This window comes from Idiotropiscis lumnitzeri, chromosome 18, assembly GCF_059441095.1.
Source record: "Idiotropiscis lumnitzeri isolate Australia: NSW breed Sydney's pygmy pipehorse chromosome 18, RoL_Ilum_1.0, whole genome shotgun sequence".
NCBI classification, from domain to species: Eukaryota; Metazoa; Chordata; class Actinopteri; order Syngnathiformes; family Syngnathidae; genus Idiotropiscis; species Idiotropiscis lumnitzeri.
The window spans coordinates 14,139,085-14,166,316 of NC_142408.1; the positions used below are offsets into that span (position 1 = coordinate 14,139,085).

A 27,232-nucleotide genomic window follows, 5' to 3' on the forward strand; every position below is an offset into this window, starting at 1 on the left:
TTATCTCTTAAGGATTATGCCTCTCTCTCAAGCCCTGCTTCTGATGCTATCTTTCAACAGATCAGTTAGCTGCCATATGCTTGTGAGTATCAATCAAAAGGTAGTTACGTTTCACATGAGTGGTTGACATCATCACAACTGCATGCGTCAGACCTTTTATTTTGCCATCTGGGATGTGCCACACTACAGAAGGATTAAAGTACAAGCATCAGCCGTCCAAATGAGTTTGAGATTTATGTACAGTAGTTATGAACCAAAACACTGCTACCTACAAATTAATGAACAAAGTATAGAATAAAAGGTAATTTATCATCACAGGCATTAGATCGAAACCTCCCATTGTCACAATTTGGCGAATTATTCACCAATTCATACAATCGGTCAGTCAACGTGTGTGTGCGCGTTTGTGTGTGTGTTACTTTTTCAAATTGATCAATCCAAAGTGTTGAAAATGGCTTGCTTCGACAATGCATTATTAATGGGGTTAAACATGCCATTTTTCAAGCTTTCTCCGGAAAAGTGATGATTTTGGAGGTGTAAGGATTCCACCAGACGCCAGGGATAATTTATGTTTTGATTAGTGTGCAGTGTAGACTGTAACAGTTAATGTCGAACAGGGTACAGACACAATAAGAGTTTCTTTTCCACAAACTATGAATCCATGCAATCCTTAAGGTTGACACTGAGTTTTCAATGCATCCCAGCTCAACTCACTATATTCAAATGCTTCTCTGTGTTTGACAAAATGTTGGATGAGTGATTTAAACGACACCACAGTTACTTAGCAATCATTGTGATTACGTAGGCTTTGGTTTGTAAAATAGCTATGGCAATTGTCAGACGAACACCCAAGTAAAAACAAAAAAAAATGACTCAAAATTCAAGAAGCAATTAACAAAATCATACTAAATTATAGCTTTTTGGATCGGGGAACTAAAAAGCTACCACTGGACATTGCTTGGACAATATAGCATGGTCGTTGACATTCTACCTATTGTTATGTAAAGCACTGAGCAAACAGTATCAAACATTATCCTGTCCTTCAGTTATTGTGCAGGCTAATGCACCGAAGTGTACAATTTCACCTCTAAACTTGTTGGAAGCAGTGGTACAAGAACTTAAGGCAGAACTCTTGAAAGTTTTTGGGAGCACGACGACTCATTCTCCCTTGTACTGAGGTGGCCTCTTTTCCTTGAATGCAGCCAAACCCTCCAGTCGATCTTTGGTTGGTATTACCTTTGAAACAAAAATATATAAATTAGGGCTGGGATGATCAATATGTATCGCGATAGTCAAGTGATCAATATCAAAAGAAAAGGCCTGCGATAACATTTTCAATAGAAAAAAATAAGGCATACCACGATAGCGACATTGAGTGTGTTGTAGGTAGCGCGCAGTGTCCACCAAACATGAAGAAGAGTCATTTTAACCAACGAGGAAGAAGTATTCAAACCAACGAAGACTACACAGCTAAACTAACGGCGAGGGCACGCATCATAGGCAGAACGAGAGAGTTGCTTAACTTATTATCAATTAAACGCCTTAGAGATGTGCACATGTAAAGAAATTCCTGGTCGGGATGTGTTAGCGCCAGTGTTAGCCATGTCCGACTCTCAGTATTCTACTCACAGGCAGTAAAATATGAATGGACAATGAGTCAGCTAAAAAGATAGTAGTCAACGCTAAAGCCTGCACCGCAAGAGAGTATCAGTTCAATACACATTGTATGAACATTGAATGAAGGCTAATGTATTAACAATATTATTTTGGGGTAGCATCTAATGCAAGTAAGCATCGGTGGAGGTGAAACTGCACATTACACTGAATTACAACGCACACAAAAACAGTGAAAGGGAAAAAATAAATCAATAATTATCAACATTGACTGATATTTAAGGAGTTTATTTAATATTTATATTGACCAGTTTATTTATTTATTTTTTTCATCGTTGTGTTGACTTCTTTGTTTAGGCTAATTGAAAGTGGAATATTTTCAAAGACGGGGCTCTTTTTTTCAAATTCTATATTAAATTCATTGCATTTTAAACATTTTTGACAAGCAAGACCAGACACCAGTGCTTGAATTTTCCAATAAGAATGTTGATCTCTAAAATAAAACTTTACTCTATTTCCTTGGTATGTGGCAATTTTTGCAACAATTCAACATGAAAGGATTTTGCATGTACTCACTTGGGCATAGCATGCCTCTTCAATAGCCAAGCCGGTCGACAGATCCACCTGAAAGACATCATGGCAACTCTTGTAATCTCATTGATTTTAACCAATTCTCCTGAAATGAACTTACTTCTATTTCTCAAACTGCTTCATTTACGAAAAATCAGACATGAGCCAGTTTTCTGATTAACAGTGATAACATTTTAAATGGTTTAAATGTGAACACTGCTATTGGCTGGCAATCTTTTCAGGGTGTACCCCGCCTAATGCCCGAAGACAGCTGGGATAGGCTCATGCACGCCTGCGACCCATGTGAGGAGAAGCGGAACAGATAATGGATGGATGGATAGATAAATGTGAACATTTTTCCTGCCGTATTTAGGTTTAGTGTACCATATTTTCCCGACTATACACTACTTTTTTTCCGAGATTTTGAACCATGCGGCTAATACAACGGTGCCGTGTGTCTGTGGCTTTTTCTTTCACTGGTAGGGGCGCTCTATAGTTCAGAAAATACGCTAATTAAAGTAGATTTTTTTTCTCTTGGGTCTGTTCTGTTTGAATTATCAAAGTTGTTACCGTGTTAAAAGGCACTGTTTTAACAATTTGTTTATGTGCCTTTATGTGCATTCACAGTACAAAATCGTTCTGTACATGCAGTAAACAACTTATTTTTTTTCAACAGAAAACTGCGGCTAATAGCCTGATGCGGCTTGTATATCTTTTCTTTTCTTTTTTTCCCCCTGAAAATAGTTGCTGCGGCATATGTATAGATGTGCCTTGTAGTCCGTTAAATACTGTAACGTGCATTGACGTGGAGGTGATGCAACCAGCCAGCGTGAGATAAAACTAGGCTATTTACTATATGGGGAATATCATGTGACCAAACCTGGAAAACATGATAATAGAGATTGATAAGACTTTCTCAGACTGATTTTTTTTTTTTTTTTAACAAAGACATTTCATTCTGAAGCAGATGGTTATTCGCTCATGTATCAAACCGCTGCACAAGAGCATCAAGTGGGCTTATTTGATGTCCGATTCTGTTTGGTTTAAGTATCGGCGGCCTTCACGAGACTGACGGCATGAAATAAAGCGCTACTGACACAGATACCAATAACTATCGGTTGACGTCCTATCCCTAAAAGATAGAAAACTTCCTGTGTATGCTGCAATATACAGATTGATGACATGAAGCTGAATTTACGAAAATTAAGTTATCATTATGGCTGGTGTCTTCCAAAAAAAGTTGAATGGGAAGGCAAAATATTTTTTACAATATGTTCTATGCACCCCACTAGTCTAAAAACAGCATTCTGGACTCAGCTAACAACCAATCACAAAAAATCTGAATACAGTTTTCCCTCGCAACTTCGCAGTTCGGTTATTGAAGATTCACCGTATTGCAGATTAACTTGGCACATTTTCTTGCTATTTTTCTTCCTTCCAAGCAGTGTTGTTTTCGTCAACGATGGCGATGACGAAAATATTTCATTAACGCCACTTTTTTCATGACGACAACGAGACGATGACGATCTAAACGAGGTTATTTGATGACAAAAACATGACGTGACGTACATGACATTTTTGTTGACGTGACGAGACGTGACGAAATTGTTAGCGTGTGGTTCGTCAGACGCTCAAAATTGATGACATCCCTTCATATTGTACATGTAATCTGTCTTTTAAAACATTGCAATGAAGTGCAAACTATATTCGTTTGGGCACGCACATCACCGGGACAGCAGGCAGGGCGCAAGAGCCACGCACGCACCGTCACACATACTGGTGTCGCACTAACACGTATGCGGTCATTCGTCTCGGCTCACACACACTGACACGCGTTCCTTTGACGGACCATGGCGACGGTGACACCCGCATGGCTACTTCGCACTGATAACCGCAAGCTGGTGCAAGTAAACAAGTCCTATGTTTGATAGAGTTTGTACTTGTGCTACTTTACTATAGAACACGTCTACTACAAGTCTATGTTGTTAAAACGTTTTTATTTTATGTTGCTTTAAGTGAAATAAAGCCAGTTACCAAATAAAGCGTTTTGGTTCTCAGCTTATTTTGGAGCAATGAGCATTGCTTCCACTGTTACGTTATCTGTGTGTAATGCAAAATCCTTAATAGTCCAACACAGTCTTTGCTATTGGGTGTAAATGTTGTATGGCTATTTTTAACTAAAACGGACCAAAACCTTTTTGAGTTTTGGTCTAATAAATTTACAAAAACTAGACAAACTTTTTTTTTGCATTTCTGTCGACTAAAACCAACTAAAACCTTTTTGAGTTTTCGTTGACTAAAACCGACTAAAACCATTTTGAGTTTTCGTCGACTAAAACTAGACTAAAACTATCACGAATAAGACTGACTAAATCTGACGAAAACTAATAAGCATCGTCGTCCAAATGACCAAGACTAAGACTAAATCTAAAATGCCTGCCAAAAACAACACTGCTTCCAAGTCGGGCAAGTCATAAAAAGATTTGGAGGGGATTTTGTCTTAGGAGAAATTGGTATTACAAAAACAGATATCATGCAAATTAGACAGGTCGTTGCCTGCAATCAGCATCTCTGTATTCATTCCACACTGCATTTTAAAAGGGTGTTTGTGTTCGAAATGGCTTAACAAGACATATTTTTGTTTAGACCGGAAGGGCGCAAAGAAAATTCGATTGTAAAGAAAATGTTTGACTTGACTTCCTTCCCCTTAAGATACACGTATATAATTTATACAAATATTATATTGTGGGCTCTGCGTTTGGCTGGCGACCAATTCAACGTATACCGCCTGAAGACGACTGTGATGGGCTCCAGCACACCTGACACCTTCATGACGATGAGCAGTTTCGAAGATGGATGGAGAGATAGATATGATACACTGTACTCTAGATGAACAAAAATGAAGCCTAAATATCAGCTATTGTGATCTTTGGTGGCTCTGTGGTGAAATCTTGTGTTCAACAACAGACATTGTCGAAGTTTTAAGTGACTATGGGTGATTCGTCCCGCTCATACCACAGGGTTCCGACACTTACCAGAGCAGAAACAAATTGCTTTCATCGGTTTTGCAGGATAAGAAAGTTGGTAGTGCATACATGTATGGGATTGGTGTGCATTGTTGTCTTACCTCTATACCCTGATTGATAGCCAGTTTTGCCATCCTGACTGCGATTGGACCCTGTGGAAATAAAAACCAAGATCAAACAGGGGCGTCAAATGTATGACAGCTTTAACAGAAAAACAACAAAACGACACAAAATGCTTTCCTTGAAAGCTCTTTAGCGACTAGCGTCCTCACACCTGAGGGTTAATCTCGCGTGCAAGCTCCAAAGCTCGCAGATAGGCAGCATCTCCACTCTTATTCTGCTCCACAGAATGACTGACCAGACCCAGGCGGCAGGCCTCGGCTCCATCCACCACCCGCGCAGTGTACATCAACTCTTTAGCATGAGACACACCGATCACCCTGGGGAGACGCTGAGTGCCACCTGCGTAGGAAAACAGCAACATATGATGCTCTGGGAATTAAATAAACTGTTCAATATCATCAAAGACACTTACTTTTTTTCATAGGACTAATAAGAAATTAAAATCTTAGCCATTCAATAAAATATTTCATAAACATTGATTTTATTTCCCCCAAATTTGGTTAATTGTAACAGATTTTTGTTCATACTTTAAATAGAAAGAAAATGGCATTTTTCAAAACTTGAAGAAAAAAGCCCTTTAAACACAATCCTGCATAAAAGAAAAAACAAAAAAACTAATTTGGGGGTAATTCACTATCACTAAATTAACATCATGCTCTTGGGGATTAACACGGAACTACAAATCTGTCACTAAACATAAAGAGCGCCACCACCGTGACTGGCCAAAACCAAATGAACCATCACGCAGTGTGTGAGATTTGGCAAGTGTGATGCGCTGGTTTTTGTTTTTTTGTTAAGACTTTTACTACAGATTGCAACAACCATTTTTGGGTGTGGCTTTTTGTTTAATGGTGCAAGAATACCCCCTGGGGGAGATCAAGGGAAAAAAAAAAAGCAAGTCAGGCTAAAATTTATAGATTAAAATAAAATATACAACAATCTACGGACAATTCATCTTACGAAATGCCTTTTGGAACACATTGCTCGTGAACTGCTCGTTTCCTCATTCTCTTAAAAGGCACCATGACATTATATTCTCTTTTAGTTGAGATTTTCGTCATAAATATGCATTCCCTCAGCCAGACTAAGTCCCCAAAGCTGTGAGAAAAAAGACCGATGCTTCACTTGCCTATGGCTGTTTGTTTCAACAAACCTCAAACAGCACTATTAAACGACACTATTCCAGCACTATTACGAGTACATTTGAACAGTCAAAATATTTTTACTACACACTGGCAGCTCGACGCAACCCATAGGAACGTCCCTATTGTTCATTTGCAGTGGGCTTTGTTTTGCTGATTTGCCCAAAACAAATTCAGAACATTTCAAATTCAATCTAATGTCATTTTCCTGATAAAAACCAACGCATATATTGATCTTATTAGTGGAAGAATTGACCATCCAGGCCAGATGATTTCTTTAATGGTGGAAAATATTTAATTTTTTTTTCTTTCTGCTGAATGTTTTTTTCTTGCAAATTTTAGATTGCTGCAAACCTGAATATATTCCAAATTACTGTTGAAACTGTGTAAACTACATTCCCCGTTGGCCGGCAAGTGTAAACAGTGCACGTTAGCGGGAACCTGTTTTGAACTAAACAAGGGTGCTAATAATAACTGTGGATTTTTGGAGGGGTCTGCCCTTGACTTGAGTAATCATTCATCACCATTTTTGTATTATGAACAACTACTAGAAAGTATGTTATATTCATTGTTCCAGTCAAAAAGAATCTTACCTGCCCCAGGGATAATAGCAAGTTTTGTTTCAACAAGTCCCATTTTTGCAGAATTTGCTGGAGAAAAAGATAGAATCACAATCAATAAAACGTTTGAAACTCCCACATAAACACAGAACACACAAGTACAGGCACAATATTAAAAATAAATCAGTAGACGGGTTAATTATATTGATTAAACACATTTTTAATCAGTCCATTATGCGGAATACTAAGGTGCTTAATTCTTCTTTTGGTTCCAATTTAAAATATTTCATGAAAATTGTAAAGAAAATAAACAGTTGACATAACTACACTATTCCACACATTTACTGAAAGACAAAGATGTGCAAAGATACACACAACTGACATATTTACCACCAGACATTGTGCTCCCTTCTCAGGTATTACAATTTAAAATTGTCTCAAATCTATTGCGTTGCTGCCAACCACATCACAAAAAGTGATTTAAAAAAAATACTTATTTTTTAGTGCTGACAAGTGATTAATTTTTTTTAACTAATTCATTGCAAACAATTCTGTGATTAATTGCGATTAATCACATTTTCTACTACTATTTTTTGTGAAACAGGTATTTACTTTATTTCAAGCCTCATTTCTGGGCACTCAAAGACACCTGCAAGCATACATATCCGAAGAAACAACATGATATGTAAAACAAGGGAAATAAAACATTACAATGATATATAAATAAATGAAAGTAAGCAGAGATGGGCACTTGGCCCTTTTTGCCAGTCAGTCCCCCGGTCTCCAGTCACAAACTCTTTACCGTTCTGGCCTGGACCTTCAGGCCTTATTCATAAAAAATGTCGGACCCCAAGCTGCTATTATTCCAAAAGAAAAGTTGAAAGAATCTTACAGGCAACTCTGATGTCACACGCCAGAGCCATTTCCAAGCCTCCTCCTAAGGCAGCTCCATCGAGTGCAGCTATTGTTGGCATTGGCAGGTTTCCTGTTAGTGGAAACATATTTCAGCAGAAGCACAAATACAACTGTTGGGCATTTCAGGAAATTGCCTCATTATGCAGCATAACTCATTAAACAAGAATCGGTCAAGAAAAATATTGAATGAGCATTTCACTTTGGTGCTGCAACTGAAACTTTATTCAGTTTGTCCACGTGAATAATTCTCATCACTAACAGCTCCACCACAAAGGAGGGGAAAAAATGTGTCCTAAGGATCCAAGCAGTCAAGTTGTGAGAGGCTTTAGAGTCTAAAGTTTAAACCCTGGTAGGCACACGGTCGATGGTGAGGGACCACACAAAGCATAGCTTCTAAAACCCCGATGTGAAAGAATTTTTTCACTTTGACCCCCTTCAGGAGCTCGGCCTGGGGATGGGGCTCGATGGCAAGTGCTTGGTGGCCAGGTGAACACCTACAGGGCTCTGGTCTAAAGAGATAACGTGAAACACTCTTTCCATGGGCTCAACAATGCAGGACGGGGCAAACGGTTGGGAACCCTTGAGAGCGGCCTCTGTGTCGGCTTCAGGCGGGGAACTTAGTCCCCTGACTTAGGTCCATTCCTCCGCTACAAAAGCTTGCACTTGGGACATGGAATGTCAGCTTTCTGACAGGGAAGGGAGCGGAGCTGGTGTGTCAGATCGAGACGTTCCGAGTAGATAGTCGGGCACACCTCAACAAACCTTGGGTTCCCTCTTGAGAGAGGTTGGAATGAGTTCCACTCTGTTTTTGACCCAGTGAGAGGTGCCAAGCAGGTGTGGGTGCTGAGCGGCAATTCCGCTGGAGACTGCCTCGTTTTGCTGAGGGACCTTATTGTTTATGAGAGCAATGACAGCGAGACGTGGAAGGGTGTGACCAGGGACTGTGGGGACGGGCTAGCCTATCTTTGGGTTTGAGGTGGCTAAAATGTACTCGGGTCAATTAGAGGATCCCTGAGCTCAACGCAAACATAGTGGACCAGCATTTAGCTGTTATGTCGTGTAGTCAGCCCCAAGTGGAAATGCTTTTAAATTCAGGTAAAGAACCATGCTTTATTCCCCCCATACATATTACTTATTCATTATATCATGTTTTCCAAAATCTAACTCACTCTAACATCCATACCCAAAAAATAAAACGTACAAATGTTTTACCCAGATCAGTGATTAGCGCTCTGGCTTTGGACACAAATGGTCCTACTTCACTTTGATGCATCTTGGCCCTCTCCTTCAGGTCTGCTCCTGCACAGATTAGGCGAGATTCTTTTTGAAACGTTTGTGTTTTATTGCAGCAACTGTCATAACTTAAATGTTTGTGAATCCACTTATAAAAGTAGATCTGCACATGTTCTGCACATGCTTTGCATTATGTATGGCTAGGCAATTAAGAGATTCATTTGAATTTTGTCATGCAGGATTCAATTGGAATTCTTTTTTAGTGGCTGGTGGTAATTCTAAGCATATCTAAGCATACCATTTGCAAGGCTTACACCAACAACATGGGTGAGAACAGAAAGGAGCTATTGTACAAAAGCAAAGACAGTATAAACGACGACTTCTCCAATCCAGCGTGATTATTTTTCCAAAAAGAAATTAGCGACTTTATTGCCACTAAGAAATTGACAGGTCGAGCAGATTAATTTTCACTGATATGCTTATAGCAAAAGAAAATACCCAGTTGTTCCTGTTAAACATTGAAAACTGGACATTTCTTGCAAAGACACACTGCCCAGCAAAATTTAGCAGAAGCAAGGGCTTCTTTACCATTTGACATGAGCCAAACACTTCCAAGCTGAAAATATTCTGCATTACATGAACATTTTGCAAGAGGGCGCCACCCCAAATGTATATACAACGAAGAATTGAAGAGTGTTTTGTTTGTGTTGACAAAAAAGTGTTGGAAAAGGCCACGTAGAATAAAATACAATACATCTTTATTCATAGCGCTTTCACAACAGCTGCAGCTGTAACAAAGCGCTTTACAGAATCTAGTATATAAAATTTGGGGCGGATTGACAGTAGTGGTCACTGGTCAGTGAGGTTATTGGTTACTATACAGCATGGAAAGTGCTTTATTACAGCTCAAGCTGTTGTTAAATGCGCTATATAAATAAAGTTGTATTGTATTGTATTGTGCAGGGTGCGACTCCAAAAGGGCAAGTGAGACAAAGCAGGAGTCTTATGAGATTAAGGATGTAGGACAAACTCCTCGTGTAGTTCTGTCCACTGTGAAATACTAATACATAATTAATTGTGGCTAATTCAGTGCTCTAGTCTGGTATTACAACCAAGAACGGCCAACATAAACATTGACATGGTATTGGAAATGATTGTCTTTGACTTTCAATTCATTTACCCAGCTATACTACTGCATTACGTGTGCATCTGCTAGCTTTGGCATTATGACTAATACAGTAATACCCCGCTACTTCGCGGTTCACCTTTCGCGGCTCTAAAAAATATTCGGGGGCATTGTAGTTTCGCCGAGCGGCACGAGGGGGCGCTGGAGCGGTTAGACGGCCGGCGTGCGCCGAAGAGGAGAGTGGACGAAGAAGAGCAAGTTCCCCCGGACACGATTGGTGGCGACGTTTCGCGCGGTTCGGACCGTACCAGAGTTCCGGCCGGCGTGCGTGGCAGTTAAGCCGTAGAGGAGCACCTTCCCCGGGCACGGGCGGTTCCAAGCGGCCCCTAAGTTTAACCGAATGGAAGCTCCGGGGGAGGAGGGCGGGCGTGTGTCACAGTTAAGCCGAATAGGAGCACCTCTTCCGCCCCGGCACGAGCGGAGCGTGAGGCCGTCAGTTATGAATGAATAAATAAATAAATGAAGAATGCCACCTTTCATTTCACTGTCATGATCCGTGCCTGTCATGCCGCGTGTGTTTTTGTTTTTTCAGCTGTGTGGGCGTTCCTCCAGCGATCGTCTCGCGCCATGCAGTCAGCTGCTGCGAGACGCGCTGATTACACTGTTGGAATTTATCTTTAAATCAATGTTAGAATTTAATTTTAAACCAATGTAAACTCAAATTAATAATCTGACTCCAATTTGTGACTTTACCCAACTCTCATTCATCCAACAATATGCGCGCTCGTTCTGCAATAGAAAGGTATCAGGAAGCCGGCATTTTCACACACGAGTGGATTTATTCCTAACACACAAATCTACAACTTGAGTTTGGGTCCCTCTCAATACAGCAGCTCTCTTTGTCTTCGCTGTTCAGCATTAATTTATAGACACAATATGCAAATGACACAGAGACAAAGGCATCCTGGCATGATTCTATTGGCTATGTGTATGCTGCAGTTAACTTTAGCTTGCTTCTCTTGGTCTTTCTTCAAGTGGTGGCCCCTCCTGCTTGTGGCTGAAGGGTCCAGTTTCTTGTCGACCCCTTCCCGCTCGAGGTGTCTGTCTGCGCCAGGCACCAACCTAAAACCTCCCAAACCTCACATTCTTTCACTTTCTTTTTCCAACTTCACCAGCCACACACTCAGCATTCCACAGAATAACAGTGACACAAGATGCAGGACATCGAATAAAACTAGCCAGGTTTCAACTCTTCCACTCCTTTATTCCCTCTCATGACCTCAGACAACTGAGGTCATCACTCGAACCCCTTATTTTATTGTTAAACACGAGCTAAAAATCAAACAATGAAAAGTTAGTAACAACTTACAAATCAATAGAATGTGAGGTAAAGTTCAATAGAGAGTTAGTAAAAGACTAAAGATCAATAAAAATGAGTAAAAATTAAAAATCAATAGAAAACTAGTAAAAATTAAAAATCAATAGAGAATTAGTAAAACTTAAAAATCAATAGAGAATTAGTAAAACTTAAAAATCAATAGAAAATTTCATTCCCTCCTCATGGCCTCAGGTCGCTGAGGCCATCTACACATACTCACATCCCGGACTCCCGGAGGGCCACAGCTGTCTCCCCCTCCTGGGGGTCCTTCTGAGGGATCATCATGTACTGGCCACCAGAAGGGAGCGGCCCCAACGTGCGTTCAATTGTCTTAACAGTTAATGATCTGATACATGGAATACAACAACATCCACATAACACCATAATAGCGGCAAACACAGCGATAGAAATCAGTACTGATGCAATCAAGCTTTTATATTTGCCAAAGATGTTTAACCAGTCAGAGTACCAACTGGTGTCCACACCTGAGTGCTCCTTCATTTTGTCACTTAACGTGCGCAGACCCTCCAATGCCTTGGTAAGGCGACCGTCAGGAGATGTATTGTTGGGAATCAGAGTACAACACTGATCCCCAAAAATACTACACACTCCTCCTCTTTCAGCCAACACCATATCTAAGCCCATTCTATTTTGGAATGCCATCAGAGATGTGGCAGCCAATTGCTCATGCACTGCCTGGAGTGCCGAGGTGGTGAAGTTCGCCAATCGTTGGACATTATAATGAACATAATTAATCCGGTCCACATTTTTGTTTACCGTAACAAACAGGAAAATACTCTCCCATCCTGCCGCAATTTGATCCACCAATTTATACTCGTCAGGGACCCCTCTTGGGACTCCAATTGCATCTATATATGTGGGATCTCCTGCATTCAACCATTCATGCATGTCCCTTCTCTTCCTGTTAAGGAAGGGGACTCTTCCCCATTGTCCAACACATTCCCACTCCATTTTGGCCAGATCTAAGGCTGTCACACTAACTGGCATGATCAGCGTTACCAGGGCGCACTTACCTGAGGCATTGGTGGGAAGCCTATCGTACAGCACTTTCTCTCCACACCACAGCCAAACATCATCACGAGCGAGAGGGATTCCTACTGGCAAAGACACATTTTCATTACACCATGACTCCTGGATATTTCCAATCCCAGGACCCGTCCCATTTAACTTTTAGGCAGGTGAACTTCTGTTTTGCAACTTGGGTGTCAAAAATAGGCTCTTTCTTTTTTATTCCCACATCATTCCATGGGTGTGTCCAATTAAAATTGTCACCCAAGTGTTCACCTGTGTCGGTTGTTTACATTTCAGATTTAGCAGTAGTTGTTGTGTCTGTGTCAGCGTCTTACCATCATCTCGCTCTGCTCCATACCATACCATTCCATTACATGCTCCTTTCGCTCCATCACTTCTGTCATCCCGCATCCTATGTTCAAACGCCAACATCGTCCACACAAAGCACACGCCAGCAAGCAAAATAGTCAATAAGTTAAACATTTGCATCGTCATCGTCTTTGTTCAGACTCGAAAGTGTCTGACTTTGATCCAATTCATGCCATCTACACATTCCCTCTCTTGACCTGCCCGTCCGGGCGGTCAACCTCTAAGCTCAACCTTGGCGGGCACAAATACCGGGGCCGGGCGCAACTGTGAGTTATGGTACCACTTTTGTCCTGTAGTTCCCAATTGGGTGGCGCGTAAGGTTCTAGCCAGAACTCTAAACTGTCCTTATCAGCGAGATTGAGTCCACCTCCGGGAAAGCACCCGGAGGTTGATGTACGGAGTGATGTCCGACTCCAGTGATGCTGAGTTCACTGAGTTCAAATATCTAACTGTGTTCCGAGATTACAAATTAAGCCTCGAGCTAACGCTCCAATTTTGACTGTTAATTGACAAATTTTAAAGCAACACAAATGAAATAGTAACCATTTATGCTTAAAATAAAAAATCCCAAAACTATAATAACGCAGATACCGAATTAAACCTCTATTTTTTCTTTTTTTTTTTATGGGAAGAAAAGGTGCTCTACAAGACATAGACAGCTCCAAGACCGCTGCAGTCTTCACCTCCTATTGTCTCATGATTGGCTCAATCCACCTACAGGCTGTGCCCACACTGATTCTGTCAACTGGGGGAGGGGGTAGAGACAGTAAAAACAATCGCGGAGCTGTGGAGCCGAGCCCCAAATCAGTCGGGCCCTGGGTCCACAACACCTCTAGCAGAGACACACACAGAACTACCATTTCCGAGCGACCCTTCCCTGGAAATTTTGAAATTTAGTAATGTTCCCAAAACCAAAGAATTTGTAGTCGGTGCTGATATATGATCTCCCGATTGTGCAACAACTATGGGGTCTAGACCTCTAGTATGATGACGCTCATCAATATTCAATGCGATTTGTGGCTCGGCGAAAGTAAACAATTCATACCATTTCCGCTGTCCAGGGACAAGGCACGCGTGCGAGGCAACGCAGGTAGACATAACAAATATATAATTCTAACGCAAGATGCACTCATGACTAAATTTGGATGAGTGCATTTTTGATAAACCAAATCATGTTTGTGATCACATGTACAATGTGATATGTCAATTGGTGAATTGAAAGGGTGGCGGTTGCTAAACCACTCAGACCAGAGCAAGAACAGGGCATACCCACCGCGGGAGGATGGGAACCAGGTTTCAGAGCTGCCCTCAAATGTTTCAGTTCAGTTTAGCCACTGGGAAGGAAGAGAGCACGACATATGCTCCCTCCGACGGATGTGCAGAGTCAAGTTCAGTCCCATCCGGGAATGCCACTCGAATTCCAGTGATCGTTCAGTCAATGGCAGTGACTCAGGCAATCTTGAGAGTCCACATGGCTCAGTGGGGGTTGCGGAAGGAGCTCATAGCTCGCCCCAATATCCAGCACCATCGAAAACTTGTCCATCCACCGTCCCCGGAATGCTAGGACCTGCTAGTCCTCGAACGCTGAAGCTCCGCGGCCCCCTGTCATGGAATGGGGTACGAGCGGGTTTGTGTCAAGTGCGTTGGGAGTGGGTAACGGTGGCGCCCCCTGCGCTGGTGGAGCTCTTTGTGACAGATATGGCACCGGAGGATGGCACATTCCAGAAAGTGGCTCGGCATGGACAGCTCATCACCCAGTGACCCCACACCCCGCAGCCAGAGCACACCCCACTCACAACCCCCGTCCATAACCACCCGTACCTCTGTTACTGCAAACCCAACCTCGTTGACCGGCCTGCTATGGACAGCAGCCAGTCTGCTGTGGCGCTGCGTCACCCGAACCTTGCCCAGAAGCAGCAGAAGTGGAAGGAGCAGCTGCCTCCTTTTTTCTTATCTCTCTTGGCCTTCTAAACCTGCAAGTACAACAATTTTAGTCACGCTCCTTAATCCAATCCCATATTTTCCTTTTCTGATGTCGTGCAAAATTATGTACACAATGTGTTCTACTTTGCCCGAGTAGCATTTCTCATTGATGGACTATTTCGCCTGATTTCTGCCACTGGGAGGGGCACGCCCTTGTGGACGGCCAACTGGAACAGCTGTGTAATGTCGACATTATTGGATGGGTCACTGCCGGAAGTCTCACTCTATTCACGTCTCGCCCTGGCCACATAGACCAGGCCTGTCTCCCTTTTCCCCACCTGAAAGACACAGCAACATCGACCCCAACGGGCCAGAAATATCTGATGCACGGCACAGCCAATCTCACCTGAGGTGTCCCCATTTAGCTGGTGACCATCATGCTGGTCAGCAGATCTGGCCTCGGCCTCAAGTGAGGATAGTTCCTCTGAAATAAATTTTGTCCCGCTTGTAACTCTGTATAAACCTCTTAGTCTGGTGTCTCCTTTGTAGGAGATTTCAACCAACGTGACCTCTTTACAACGTGTCAAATAAACCAATGTTGACCTTTCTGCTATCTTTACAGCTGTGAGAGCTGTTACTAACCCCTCCTTCCCCCTTGGGTAATTACAAATGTCTTATCTTCAAACTTCTTACAAGCACCCAGTATCCTGGCTTTACTAGATTACTGCCCCTGCTGGGAGACGGAAAGAGCTTTGTCACTCTAAATTAGCGCCTGTCTTTTGTTTTCCTAACATTTTTCACATATGGTCAACTAAAGTTGCTTCAACATCTATTTCCCATTTGTTCTTAAATTTGAGGTATTCTATAAGTTCTTCCAAACAGTGTTTTACAATGTCTTAGTCCTAAATACAATGAAATACGTTACAATGGAAAATATCAGAATAAAATTTCATACATCCAACATGAGACACGTGCTTGTGACCACTTCAGGGTCATTTTTGTCTGAAATATCTCCTCTACAACAACTTACCCTTGCGTTAAGTGAGTAATTTTCCATAAAAACAGTGCCACTAATTCGACATTAACTTCAAGTATCACTGCTGTGGTGCTGTATTATATGGAAAAGTCTGAACAATCCAAGAAAATTTTGCCCTATCCTGGACTGGGTGTGTGTTATCTAGTCGCGCATCCAATGTGAATATATCTTATATCTCCCTCCTTGTTGAGGAGAACCTCTGGGATGGTAGTGGTGAGGCGCTATTTGAAGCATTCTCTGGCCTTCTGGTCACACTGGTCACATGTCACCTCAAACCTGTGGAGATAACTGGAGGTGTGGCAATTGCCAGTGAGAAGAGACAAATTATCTTCCTTCCAAAACTTTCAGTTTTGCATAAATTTTGTGTAATAACGTCAATCAATCATTCACTTGATGCTTGAATTTAATTACTCCAATCTTTCTCCAAAAACAATTTGAAAATCAATACTCGGGAGTGCAATAGGGATTCAGGTTGATCAGGCCTGTCCACCCATCGCATCCTAAGTACTGTAAGGGCTTGCCGGTGACCTCAAACAATTTTCTGTCCTGAGGCCCGTCCCTACAACATTCACTCAAACCACATATGCATACAAACACTTTTCTTTCACACTTTCATTCACCAAACGATACTTTCCAATTCCACACAGAGACCCCTCCCTTGGCGCGTCCGCCTTGATTTCACTGAGATTTGTGCTGGCAGATCCATAATTTTGCCTTAATTTAGCCAGCGTATGCCAAAATTTACAACTGTGGGTCTCTGGATTTTCCCATTCACTCCCCGTGAAGTTGTTTCTCCTCTCAAGGACGTAGCTGACGAAACTGCACCTGTGACATCAAACAGCTCATAGATGCGAATGTTAGCAGTCTGGTATTTATGGAATGATGTCATATCCTCTAAAATTGTCATGTCAGCGTTCGCGTCGTACAGTCAAAAAAAAACATCTGTCTTCCACCTTTGTCACATTTAATACACATCAGTTAATAAATCATCTACAAAACTATTTAGTCCAACTTTATATTTGGTAAACCAATCTCCAATGGCTAGATATTCCCCTTTCCAAAGATTTTCTTTCAACATGTTCATAGGATACTTCACTTAAAATTTATCCCAAAACCACAATCCCTTTGCTTAAAAATTTAAATTTTAATAAGATTGTCGCCGCCCTGCTGTTCCTCAGGCATCCCCTGCATGTTTCAGTATTTAACTTGTGTTCTAATTCCCTGCTAATTTGTATTTATTGTTAGGTTGAATACATATATTTTATCCCGTACCTTACTACACTAGCACTGCAAAAAAAAATTGCTCCATGGTGCGACCCATGCTCGACCACATGAGAACACCTCAAGTAGAGGCAGATGCCTGAAGATTAGATCGTCAGCAACATCGAGGGGGGTGCCGAGACACACCTCTGAAACAAAAAGACTGTGACCTTCTTTCGAGAGCACCAAAAGGCATATCTTCCTTTTCAATCAGTTAACGACTGCCATTGATGCCTGTTTTTCCTCTTGTGTCTGAAATGTTTACATGTTCCTGCTGGTGCTTCCCCCCCCCGGGGCCAGCACGGGCGTCTCCACACTCCCCTGCTGTTCTCCGCGCACCCTCTCTCTCATTATTCACAGCCTGTTCGATCAATTGTATGGTCGCTGGTGCCATCCTTGAATCGTTATCTTTTGCATCTCAAACCATTCTGCTCCCCCCCCATTAATGGCGCCGTCGGATCGGGCGGCGGCTCAAACACATACTGTTGCGAGTCTGGCAACTGTGGATAAATGCCTCTCAGACATTCCGTCTTTTCTTCCACTTTTTCAATCACTTCATCCTCTTTCTCTGACTTCCTCCCCCTACTTGGGAATGAGCATCTAACTTCAAAGAGCTGTTAACTCTTTGTTAGAGCACACTCATGATTTTACGATTACACCTCTACCCATTGCCTTCTGTAAAATCTTTCTCACTCTTATTTTTTCCTTTAATTTTCCAAATTCACTGTAGCCTTACCAAAGCCACTCAAACAATCAAGGTATCAAATCACAACATACAAAGTCAGGAACCACCTATGCTCTTGCAAAGGTTTCGCATGCTCTCAAAAGCTTCATTCAATTATGATTTCATAACACCAATCTTTTTTTTCTTTGTGTCATTTCCATCTGTGCATTTCATTCCAGTTACTAATTACAGTTACCTTAATAGAAAGACCATCAACTAAAGTATGAAACATAAAATATTTATTTCTTCAATTCCTCCTTACAGCAGACCCTAATTCTTATCCTTTTCATTTGTTCAAGTCACACCTTCTTCAATACTGCCTGTTTAATCATCCTCCTTTCAATGGAACATTAATTGTTCCTTTCTCTTTTCTTATTGAACTTCCAATCTCTACACTGACACAATTTCTTCTCTTTTCTCTAGCTTTCTTTCTTTCTCTTTTCTTATTTCATCCCTACTTCATGTTTTTCTTCTCTTTTTTATGTTTCATTTTTATGAATTTATCCTTAATCTCCGTGCCACACCCGAGACCACTATCACACTTACTCTCCTTCGCCATCTTGAAATCCACTCGTGTGTGTCCCAACCACTTCTTACGCAGAACAATTTTAGCCTTCACATTCACACAGCTTCCACACAGACACGTAAATCCCAGATTTTAAACCGTGTCCCGATACGTAAATCCCAGATTTTATACCGTATCTTAACCACGAATAGTTCCAAACTATTCTAGTAGGTAAATCCCAGATTTCAGACCCTACTAACGTCCACACTGTAACACTTTTTATTTTTTTTTTAAGTATACTACTTTACTTTTGCGCCATTAATTATGCTAGAAGGTAAATCCCAGATTTTACACCCTAATAGCGTCCAACACTTTTACGCTTACTACGTTCCGCTCCTCCTTCCTCTTATAATTTAGCGTTGCCAATGTGCAGAATTTGAAAGGGTTCTGCTTACCTTGTTTCACTGTGGGCCCAAGAGGAAAGATGGTCGGATGTGTGGCTCTTTTATACTTTATCCTTTCTCAGGTCGTCACCTGGTGTGGACGTGCGAGACCCAGTCTCATGTGGTTTTTCTCGAAGTTCCAAACTTCTTTTACCTCTCATGCATCGCGTCGGCGTCACCATAATTGTTGGAATTTATCTTTAAATCAATGTTAGAATTTAATTTTAAACCAATGTAAACTCAAATTAATAATCTGACTCCAATTTGTGACTTTACCCAACTCTCATTCATCCAACAATATGCGCGCTCGTTCTGCAATAGAAAGGTATCAGGAAGCCGGCATTTTCACACACGAGTGGATTTATTCCTAACACACAAATCTACAACTTGAGTTTGGGTCCCTCTCAATACAGCAGCTCTCTTTGTCTTCGCTGTTCAGCATTAATTTATAGACACAATATGCAAATGACACAGAGACAAAGGCATCCTGGCATGATTCTATTGGCTATGTGTATGCTGCAGTTAACTTTAGCTTGCTTCTCTTGGTCTTTCTTCAAGTGGTGGCCCCTCCTGCTTGTGGCTGAAGGGTCCAGTTTCTTGTCGACCCCTTCCCGCTCGAGGTGTCTGTCTGCGCCAGGCACCAACCTAAAACCTCCCAAACCTCACATTCTTTCACTTTCTTTTTCCAACTTCACCAGCCACACACTCAGCATTCCACAGAATAACAGTGACACAAGATGCAGGACATCGAATAAAACTAGCCAGGTTTCAACTCTTCCACTCCTTTAACACTGACTATATTGTGATTATAATAAATATCTTTGTATCACCACCTTTTTTCCCGTGTCTGCGTTTGGAGAGTCCTGCTCAATCCTCCAGCTCTGCTGGAGGATCATAACATTCACAGGGCACACCGGACGGCGTACCAGCAGGTAAAAGTCGAAGTGATTAAATAAATACAAAAAGTCATTGAATAAATACAAAAATAATGGCTGGGGAATAAAAAAATAAGTTTTAATAATAATTTGTTTTTTTTTGTTATAACATGAATTTCACTCTCTCTCTCTACCCATATATATATATATATATATATATATATATATATATATATATATATATATATATATATATATATATTTTTTTTTTTTTTTTTAAGCATTTTTGAAGGTGCACCGCTACTTCGCGGATTTTCAGTTTTCGCGGGTGGTCTCGGTCCCCATTAACCGCGAAAACCGGGGTATTACTGTATATGCAAAAAATTCACACAGAATATGTACAAACGGCTCCGTTGGTACCCAAATGACTATCCTGCACGGAGCAAGCCGACCGACTTGAGCACTACGCAGAAATCTTAAACCTTGCATTCATTCATTCGACAAATGGACAAAAGGAAATTGACACGAGCACCAAGACTTACCTGCACAGAAGATGCCCGGAACTAAACTGCAAACAATTACGCTGCGGACTTTGTTATTCTTTTTTATATCACCCACAGCCTCAGACATCTGGAAGAAATGTGTGAAAATTTCAATGCAGGACATGGCTTACATAATAGACAAAAACAAATTTAGGACCATTAGCCTCCTTGAATTGATTTTGTTTTGCATAGTTTGATCATTTTATTGTTCAAGATAACAGACAAATTTTAATATCAGACGTAGAGAACCTAAGTCAACATAAAATAAAATTTTTAAATGGGGATTTGATTTATTCAAGGGGACAGCAACTGTTCAAAGTTAGCTAACCCTGTGTGAAAAAAGTACTTCCCCCTTAAACTTATGAACTAACAAGGAGATAATTGGGCCTACTCTTACACCTCACCAACACTGGATGAGTTTTGAGCATGAGCGGTCCTGCCGTCATTTCAATCGTTTTCACGTCTGGACTTTGACTACCATATTATTTTATGCTAGACATAATGAGATGCACACCATCCAAAAAAGTTCAGCTTTTTTTCCCCCGTCAGTCCATATTTGCAAGTATTTTTCCAAGAGGAGGCTTTTTTGGTCAGCAGTAGTTTTCTCCAAGGATTCTATTTATGCCCAGTCTTTTCCTTATTGATAAATTATGAACACTGACCACTAATGCAAGGGTGGCCTGGACTTCATTAGATGCTGTCTTGGGCTCCCGGATAAGCCGTCGCTGTGTGTTTGTGGTCATTTGTGTCAGCTGGTCACTGCAGGGAAGGGTCACCACTATTCTATGTTTTATCCATTTGTGTATAATGGATAATACAGTCGCTCCCCTACTTATGAACATTCGAGTTACAACAACAGTACATACGAACATGTCTGCGCGCATGTCAAAAAATGTTCGGAAAGAGATGCTGTAAGTTAGATTTTGTATTGCGCGCCTTTTTCCGAGTAGTGCTTCTTTCCGCCGCTAATACCGACGCTAGGCGCTGTGAGAGCACACCCAGCATCCACCTTCCTGATGAAAAAAAAGAAGAAAACTGATCAATCGTCCTTAGATCGCTTCATTCGTCCAGTTTCTAGTAAATCCACCAAGGAAGATACTCATCAACCCTCATCATCTTCCTACATTGAAGTTACGGAGGAGGAAGTAAGAGGAATTAACTATAGTAGCCCATTCCAGTGACGACGAAGACCCTTTCATGATATAAAATCCTCCTCTTCCTCCATCTCCTTAAGCAACAGGTACATCTTCCAAAAGTAAGTTAAACTTCATTTTATTTATCTTATTACGTACATGTACATACTGTGTGTGTGTGTGTGTGTGTGTCTCTCTCTAACATACGTAGTACAGTACTGTATGTACTCTCTCCATTTTATTAAATGTTTTTTTTTTTCAGTACAAACCAATACAGGTTACTTATACAAGCCTTAAACATACTTATATAAACCTTCAATATACTTATATAGGCCTTAAACATAAATTATAATACAAAATAAAGTGCTGAAGCAACTTACGAACGAATTCACCTTACGAACGATTGTTCGGAACGTAAATCATTCATAAGTTGGGGAGCGTCTGTATTGTGGTTCCCTGCAGTCCTAAAGCTTTAGAAACGTCTTTTTAACCACTTCCAGACTGATAAATGTCCATTTTATTTCTCATTTGTTCTTGAAATTATTTGGATTGTGGCATTGTGTTGAAACTTTTTGAGATCTTTTGGCCGACTTTATTTTGTCAGATAGTTCTATTCAAGTGATTTCCTGATTGAACAGGTCTTTGGGTGAAGGCATCTTACTGCTGATTGGCTGCTACCAACTGCACAAAGAACCAATCAGATGGTGCTGTGGGCGTGCCAATCTGCTTCTGCAGGCAGGGCCACAAGCACAGCCGAGAGTGAGAGAAGTGTGCAGCAGCAAGCCAAAATAACCCAGCTTTTAATTTATCGGCCTTGGAAGTTTAAAAAAAAAAAAAAGGCAAATGCCGATAATCGTCAAAATGCCAAAAATCTGCCCCGATAATTGGCCTGGCCGATAATCATTCTATCGCTATATATTAATGAAAAAAAAACATATACAGGAAGTCTTCGAATTATAACATACTCGACCTAGGAAGTTTCCATTTAATGACGGCGGTGCTTCATCTGGCATTTTAGGTTGGATTTTTTTTTGCCCGTATGCTACCTGTATCTTTTTTTTTTTTTTTTCATAACAGTCTGAACGGCTCACTTAAGATTTATTGAAATCCGATTTAGGCCACAGAGAGAGTGGGAGATCAAATCTGCAAAGTTGTTTTGAGTAACAGTATTGACTTTGTTTTACTTGAATTTAATCCCACTTAAAACATGAGGCGGATAATCAGGTTACATCACCACCGTGGGAACGGAACTAATTTGTAAGGACTCATTTGACGACTTCCTGTATAAACTCATTCCTTATCGATGTTTTAATCTGTACTTGACAAATACAAAGGGCAAATAAACAGTACATACCATTTTTACCAGATTTTTGCTGATAGCATTTTTGGCTTTTGGTCGGTTTATTCCAACAACCACAATACCTGAAACACAAGATTAAAACATGATCAAATGTGTGACTAACTACGGGAGTCCCGATCCAGTATTTGTATCGGATTGCTGTCTAATATCAGCCAAAAAAAACAGTATTCTATTTTATCAGTCAAAATCTCCGATATGAGCACTCATAGACAGTCAACCCATTCTTTGATCTGCTCCTGTTCTTGTATCCAGCCGATGCCGGATATAGCATGCAGAGCCCATCCATCCATCCTTCATCTGTACCGCTTCTCCTCACTAGGGTCGCGGGGGGTGCTGGAGCCTATCCCAGCTATCTTCGGGCAGTAGGCGGGGGACACCCTGAACTGGTTGCCAGCCAATTGCAGGCCACACAGAGAGAGACGAACAACCATTCACGCTCACACTCATACCTAGGGGAAATTTAGAGTGTTCAATCGGCCTGCCATGCATGTTTTTGGAATGTGGGAGGAAACCGGAGTACCTGGAGGAAACCCACGCAAGCACGGGGAGAACATGCAAATTCCACACATGATGGCCGAAGCCGGGCTTGAACCCACGACCGATGCTGTTTCTCACTGTGAGGCCATCGTGCTAACCAGTCCGCCACCGTGCCGCCGCATTTTTTTTAAACCTGTATTTATACATTAATTTCGCTGCTGTATATTATAGGTGTGTGGATTAAATCGACATTGGTGAAATTGATGAGTTGACAAGCATTTTCAATATCCCAGAGGAGATAGCATTACCAGCACGACCTCTCTGGATTGCTGCCGCGTCTGGCAGACTCTTTCAGTGGCAGGGAGTTATATATAAACAAAAGTGGGACGACGGAGATAAACTAGCCATGCAAACCGCCACTGTCAAGCTTCTGTGGTGATGTGAAATTTCTATATTTGCGACTGTTGCATTTTTTTCTTAATCACGTAAACCTGGCTACCTGCTCAGATTCTCCACGCATCCACACAACTGTACTTGAGGCGAACTAAAGCAAAAAGTGAACTTTTCATATCCAGCTTAAGATGTCCAGTTTTGCGCAGACGACAACTTTGTTGCACGTTTACGACCTTAGTGAGGTTAAGTGCTTCAAAAAATGGATTGATGGATAGCATCGAAGTAACTGTCACAATAGTCATTAATACTTAAGTAACGGTCATGGCTTGCTGCAAGAGGAGCTATGGTGAGTGATATTTGAAATAATTTATTTCTTTGAGCATGTCTTCACTTGAAAATGACCATCAGCATTCAAAGAGGGTCAGGCATTTCATTAAAAATGTGTGTGTGCGTGGGTATGTACATTGTTGAAAGGTCGCTGTTAAATAAATAATTCTATGAGTGATTTATTCTTTGAAGCATTGTTTAATAAAACAGTAAAACACTCCAATACAAAGTACAGCAGTAATGCTCCTGGCAGAATAAAAAAAAAACAGGAAAATTATCATAACTTGTTCATGGTGTGAATTTCTATAATTGGCAGCTCTGTTCATATGATTCAATCATAAATCTTTGTAACATTAGCACTCGAGCAACCAAATAAAGCTGGGGAAGCCAGTTTACAACCAGTTAAAAAAAAAAAATCAGTATAGAGACCTGCTTTGATTTATTTTTCATTTATTTTATTCAAGTGTAGTACATTCTCATGCTTGAGGTTGAATTCATGTAACCCAAATATTCAGAATAAAGGAGTCATACTTACTCATACCTACCTTTGGTTACAATCTGTATTTACTTTAATAGTACCCCTTGATCAATATTCTAACATTTCAGACTAACAAATAAATTAAAGCATGAATCATTCCTGCTGATATCATATCAGACGATATTGTTATCGGACAGAGGTGGGGTGAAAATAGTTGTATCAGGACACCCCTATAACTATCCATAAGAACATACAAATTTCACAAATTAAAAACAAACAAATCTGTTACACAGACACATATACACAACATAAACTTGTCAACACCAAGTACAACTACCTATGGACCTAATGTAAATCCCACTCAAAAAAGTAACTATGCGACCTTTGGACTATTATCAAATTTTTTTTAACATTACTAATGGGATACCGAAGCTCATTGCCATCGCGAGCTGCAGAAGCCGAAAGAATTCTTCATACTTCCACGGCCGATGTGCGTGCGTACGTTACTGTGTCAATGTCACGCGTCAATTGCCTTCACACTCTCGCAAACCCGCACGCGTTCTTTTGAAAATGTGCTGCAGTTTCACTGCAAGTCGGGGGGTGTCGCTATGGCGAATTTGCCCCTCAAAACCTACCACCTTCGCTGGCACACCAACAATTCCAAGAAATGCAGAAATGTCACGCCAGGAGTGGGCTACCATTTGGCCATCTTTATAAAATCTGAAGCTGGCATCATATAGATGAATATATTCGCGCAACTTCTCATACAGTCATTCGTCTACTAGGTGCATGTATTCTTTGTATGAAATGGCGCAACTTGCAGCGAAACCTGATGCCGTCATTGCAATATGTGAAATAACGGACCAATCACAAGAGAGAAAGCTCGCATCGATGTTCGTGCGGCATGTATTGCAGACATGTTGCAGATGTGCTGCGCAGCACAACATGTCTGTCATAGGGCTGGACGATATGGCTGAAAACTATAACATGACGCAAGTATGTCATATCGCGCGATATCGATATATATATCGAATAATTATTTTGTTAACTATTGAAAATAAAAAAGGGAAATGGGCTGAATTCCGATTTGTTTTATTTTAAAATGTAACATTTAACCTTCGAAATGAACGAGAAAAAAAGTCAAACGCACATCGGCCTCCCTTGTGATGCGTGTCCGCGGAGGGTGCTTGTCATCGGCCTAACTGCTACGTACGCCGGCCTCGCTTCTCCGGAGCTCTCATGTGATGGAGCTACGGGCAGTTTCCTCAAATCGGCCGGTAAGTCGACCTTTTGCCACCTGTTTCTTTTGTTTGTTTGTTTGTTTGTTCTGAGTCACGCGAGCTCAGCGGCGCATGCGTAAGCCTCAGGTTGCATTTCCTAAATGGGAGGGAGTTAGTGACGAGTTGGGCCGTTATTTATTTTTTTTGACCGATGATTAATCTATACCATTTTCCATTGATATCAATCACCCAATTATCGCGATACATAGATATTATTATCATCACAGCCCTAGTCTGTCACGTGATGCAATGCATCAGTTGTCGACGGTACTGACACAGGAGTGTAATGAGGCCTTAAGTAGACAAGGAGAACCAATCTCGCCTCACTATGCAGAGTAGACTTCCCGCAAGCCCGTCTACGCCGTCTAATGATTGGAAAACCTGATTCTCTCTTATTCTCAGTTGTGCCGCTGTCCCTCAGTAGTTGTTCACTTAGCCACATGCTGGCAATTGTGTTGCATAAGAATGCCAAATGAAAGCATTTGCATGTAGTATTTCATTTGGAGTTAACATTTGAGTGGGGTGTAGTTCCAGTGCATTTAGTAGAAACAGCGTTCTAGAGCAGCGAAAACGGCTCTTTCCACAACTGAAGCCTCATTTTATACACTTAGAAATTTTTAACTTTTTAATTTTTTTAACTGGGACGTTAACACAATTCTCTGTGGAGTGCCAGATTGACAAAATATATTTGATAATCACTATCAACAGTGAATTTGTACCACTTTAGTAAACTAAATACTTGAAAAAACTTTTCCAACTTTTAAGTGCTTAAATAAGTTTACTTCAAGTACATTTAATGTAAGACAATTACATTAAGTTCGTTCACTCACAAATGCTTTATAACTATTAAGTAACATTCGACTAAACTTCTAACTTCCAGTAAAATCATTATCCAATAAGTTACCAGTTATTTTTACTGAAGCGAGGATTTCAGGTAATACAAGACTTAAGAGGACGCAAATTTCAACTAAGTTGGTGCAGGATACAGTCACTGTAGTGTTCCGATAGGCGGAACTCGGTATTTGCTGGCGTTTATGCGGCAACCGTGTAAACATCGCGTAGCGGATGTTACCGTGTAACCGCAGCTTTCAGTGACAACTGAAATAAAAACAAAAACAAACAAAAAAAGGCCAACATACCGTAATCATCTCCGTCAAGATACCTCACGACCAAGTCGTCCTTTGCCTCCGAGCTGTACTGTCGTGCCAATGCGCCAAAACCGACAGGAGGAAAAAAGGATTTGGCGGAAACGACATTCCGTTTTGACGTGAAGTACGTCGAGCCGAGCTTGCACGCGCTGTCACTGTCAGTAAAATGCACGCGACAAGCTTGCAAAAGCGCCCTGCGTCCAACCAGGGCCGCCATACTTCGATGTGTACCGTATGACT

The 27,232-nt window shown here is 41.2% G+C and overlaps 1 protein-coding gene across 1 annotated transcript; it reads right to left on the reverse strand.

The window, feature by feature from the left end:
- Positions 1-143: 143 nt before the first annotated feature.
- auh (AU RNA binding methylglutaconyl-CoA hydratase) lies at positions 144-27,232 on the reverse strand. The gene is made up of 10 exons (XM_088281985.1): positions 26,984-27,232; positions 22,884-22,951; positions 20,397-20,484; positions 9,163-9,249; positions 7,928-8,020; positions 7,069-7,125; positions 5,485-5,672; positions 5,312-5,362; positions 2,191-2,238; positions 144-1,236 (listed from the first exon to the last, which is right to left on the reverse strand). The coding sequence occupies exons 1-10, from the start codon at positions 27,207-27,209 to the stop codon at positions 1,159-1,161; spliced, it is 984 nt and encodes a 327-aa protein (XP_088138111.1). The 5' UTR covers positions 27,210-27,232; the 3' UTR covers positions 144-1,158.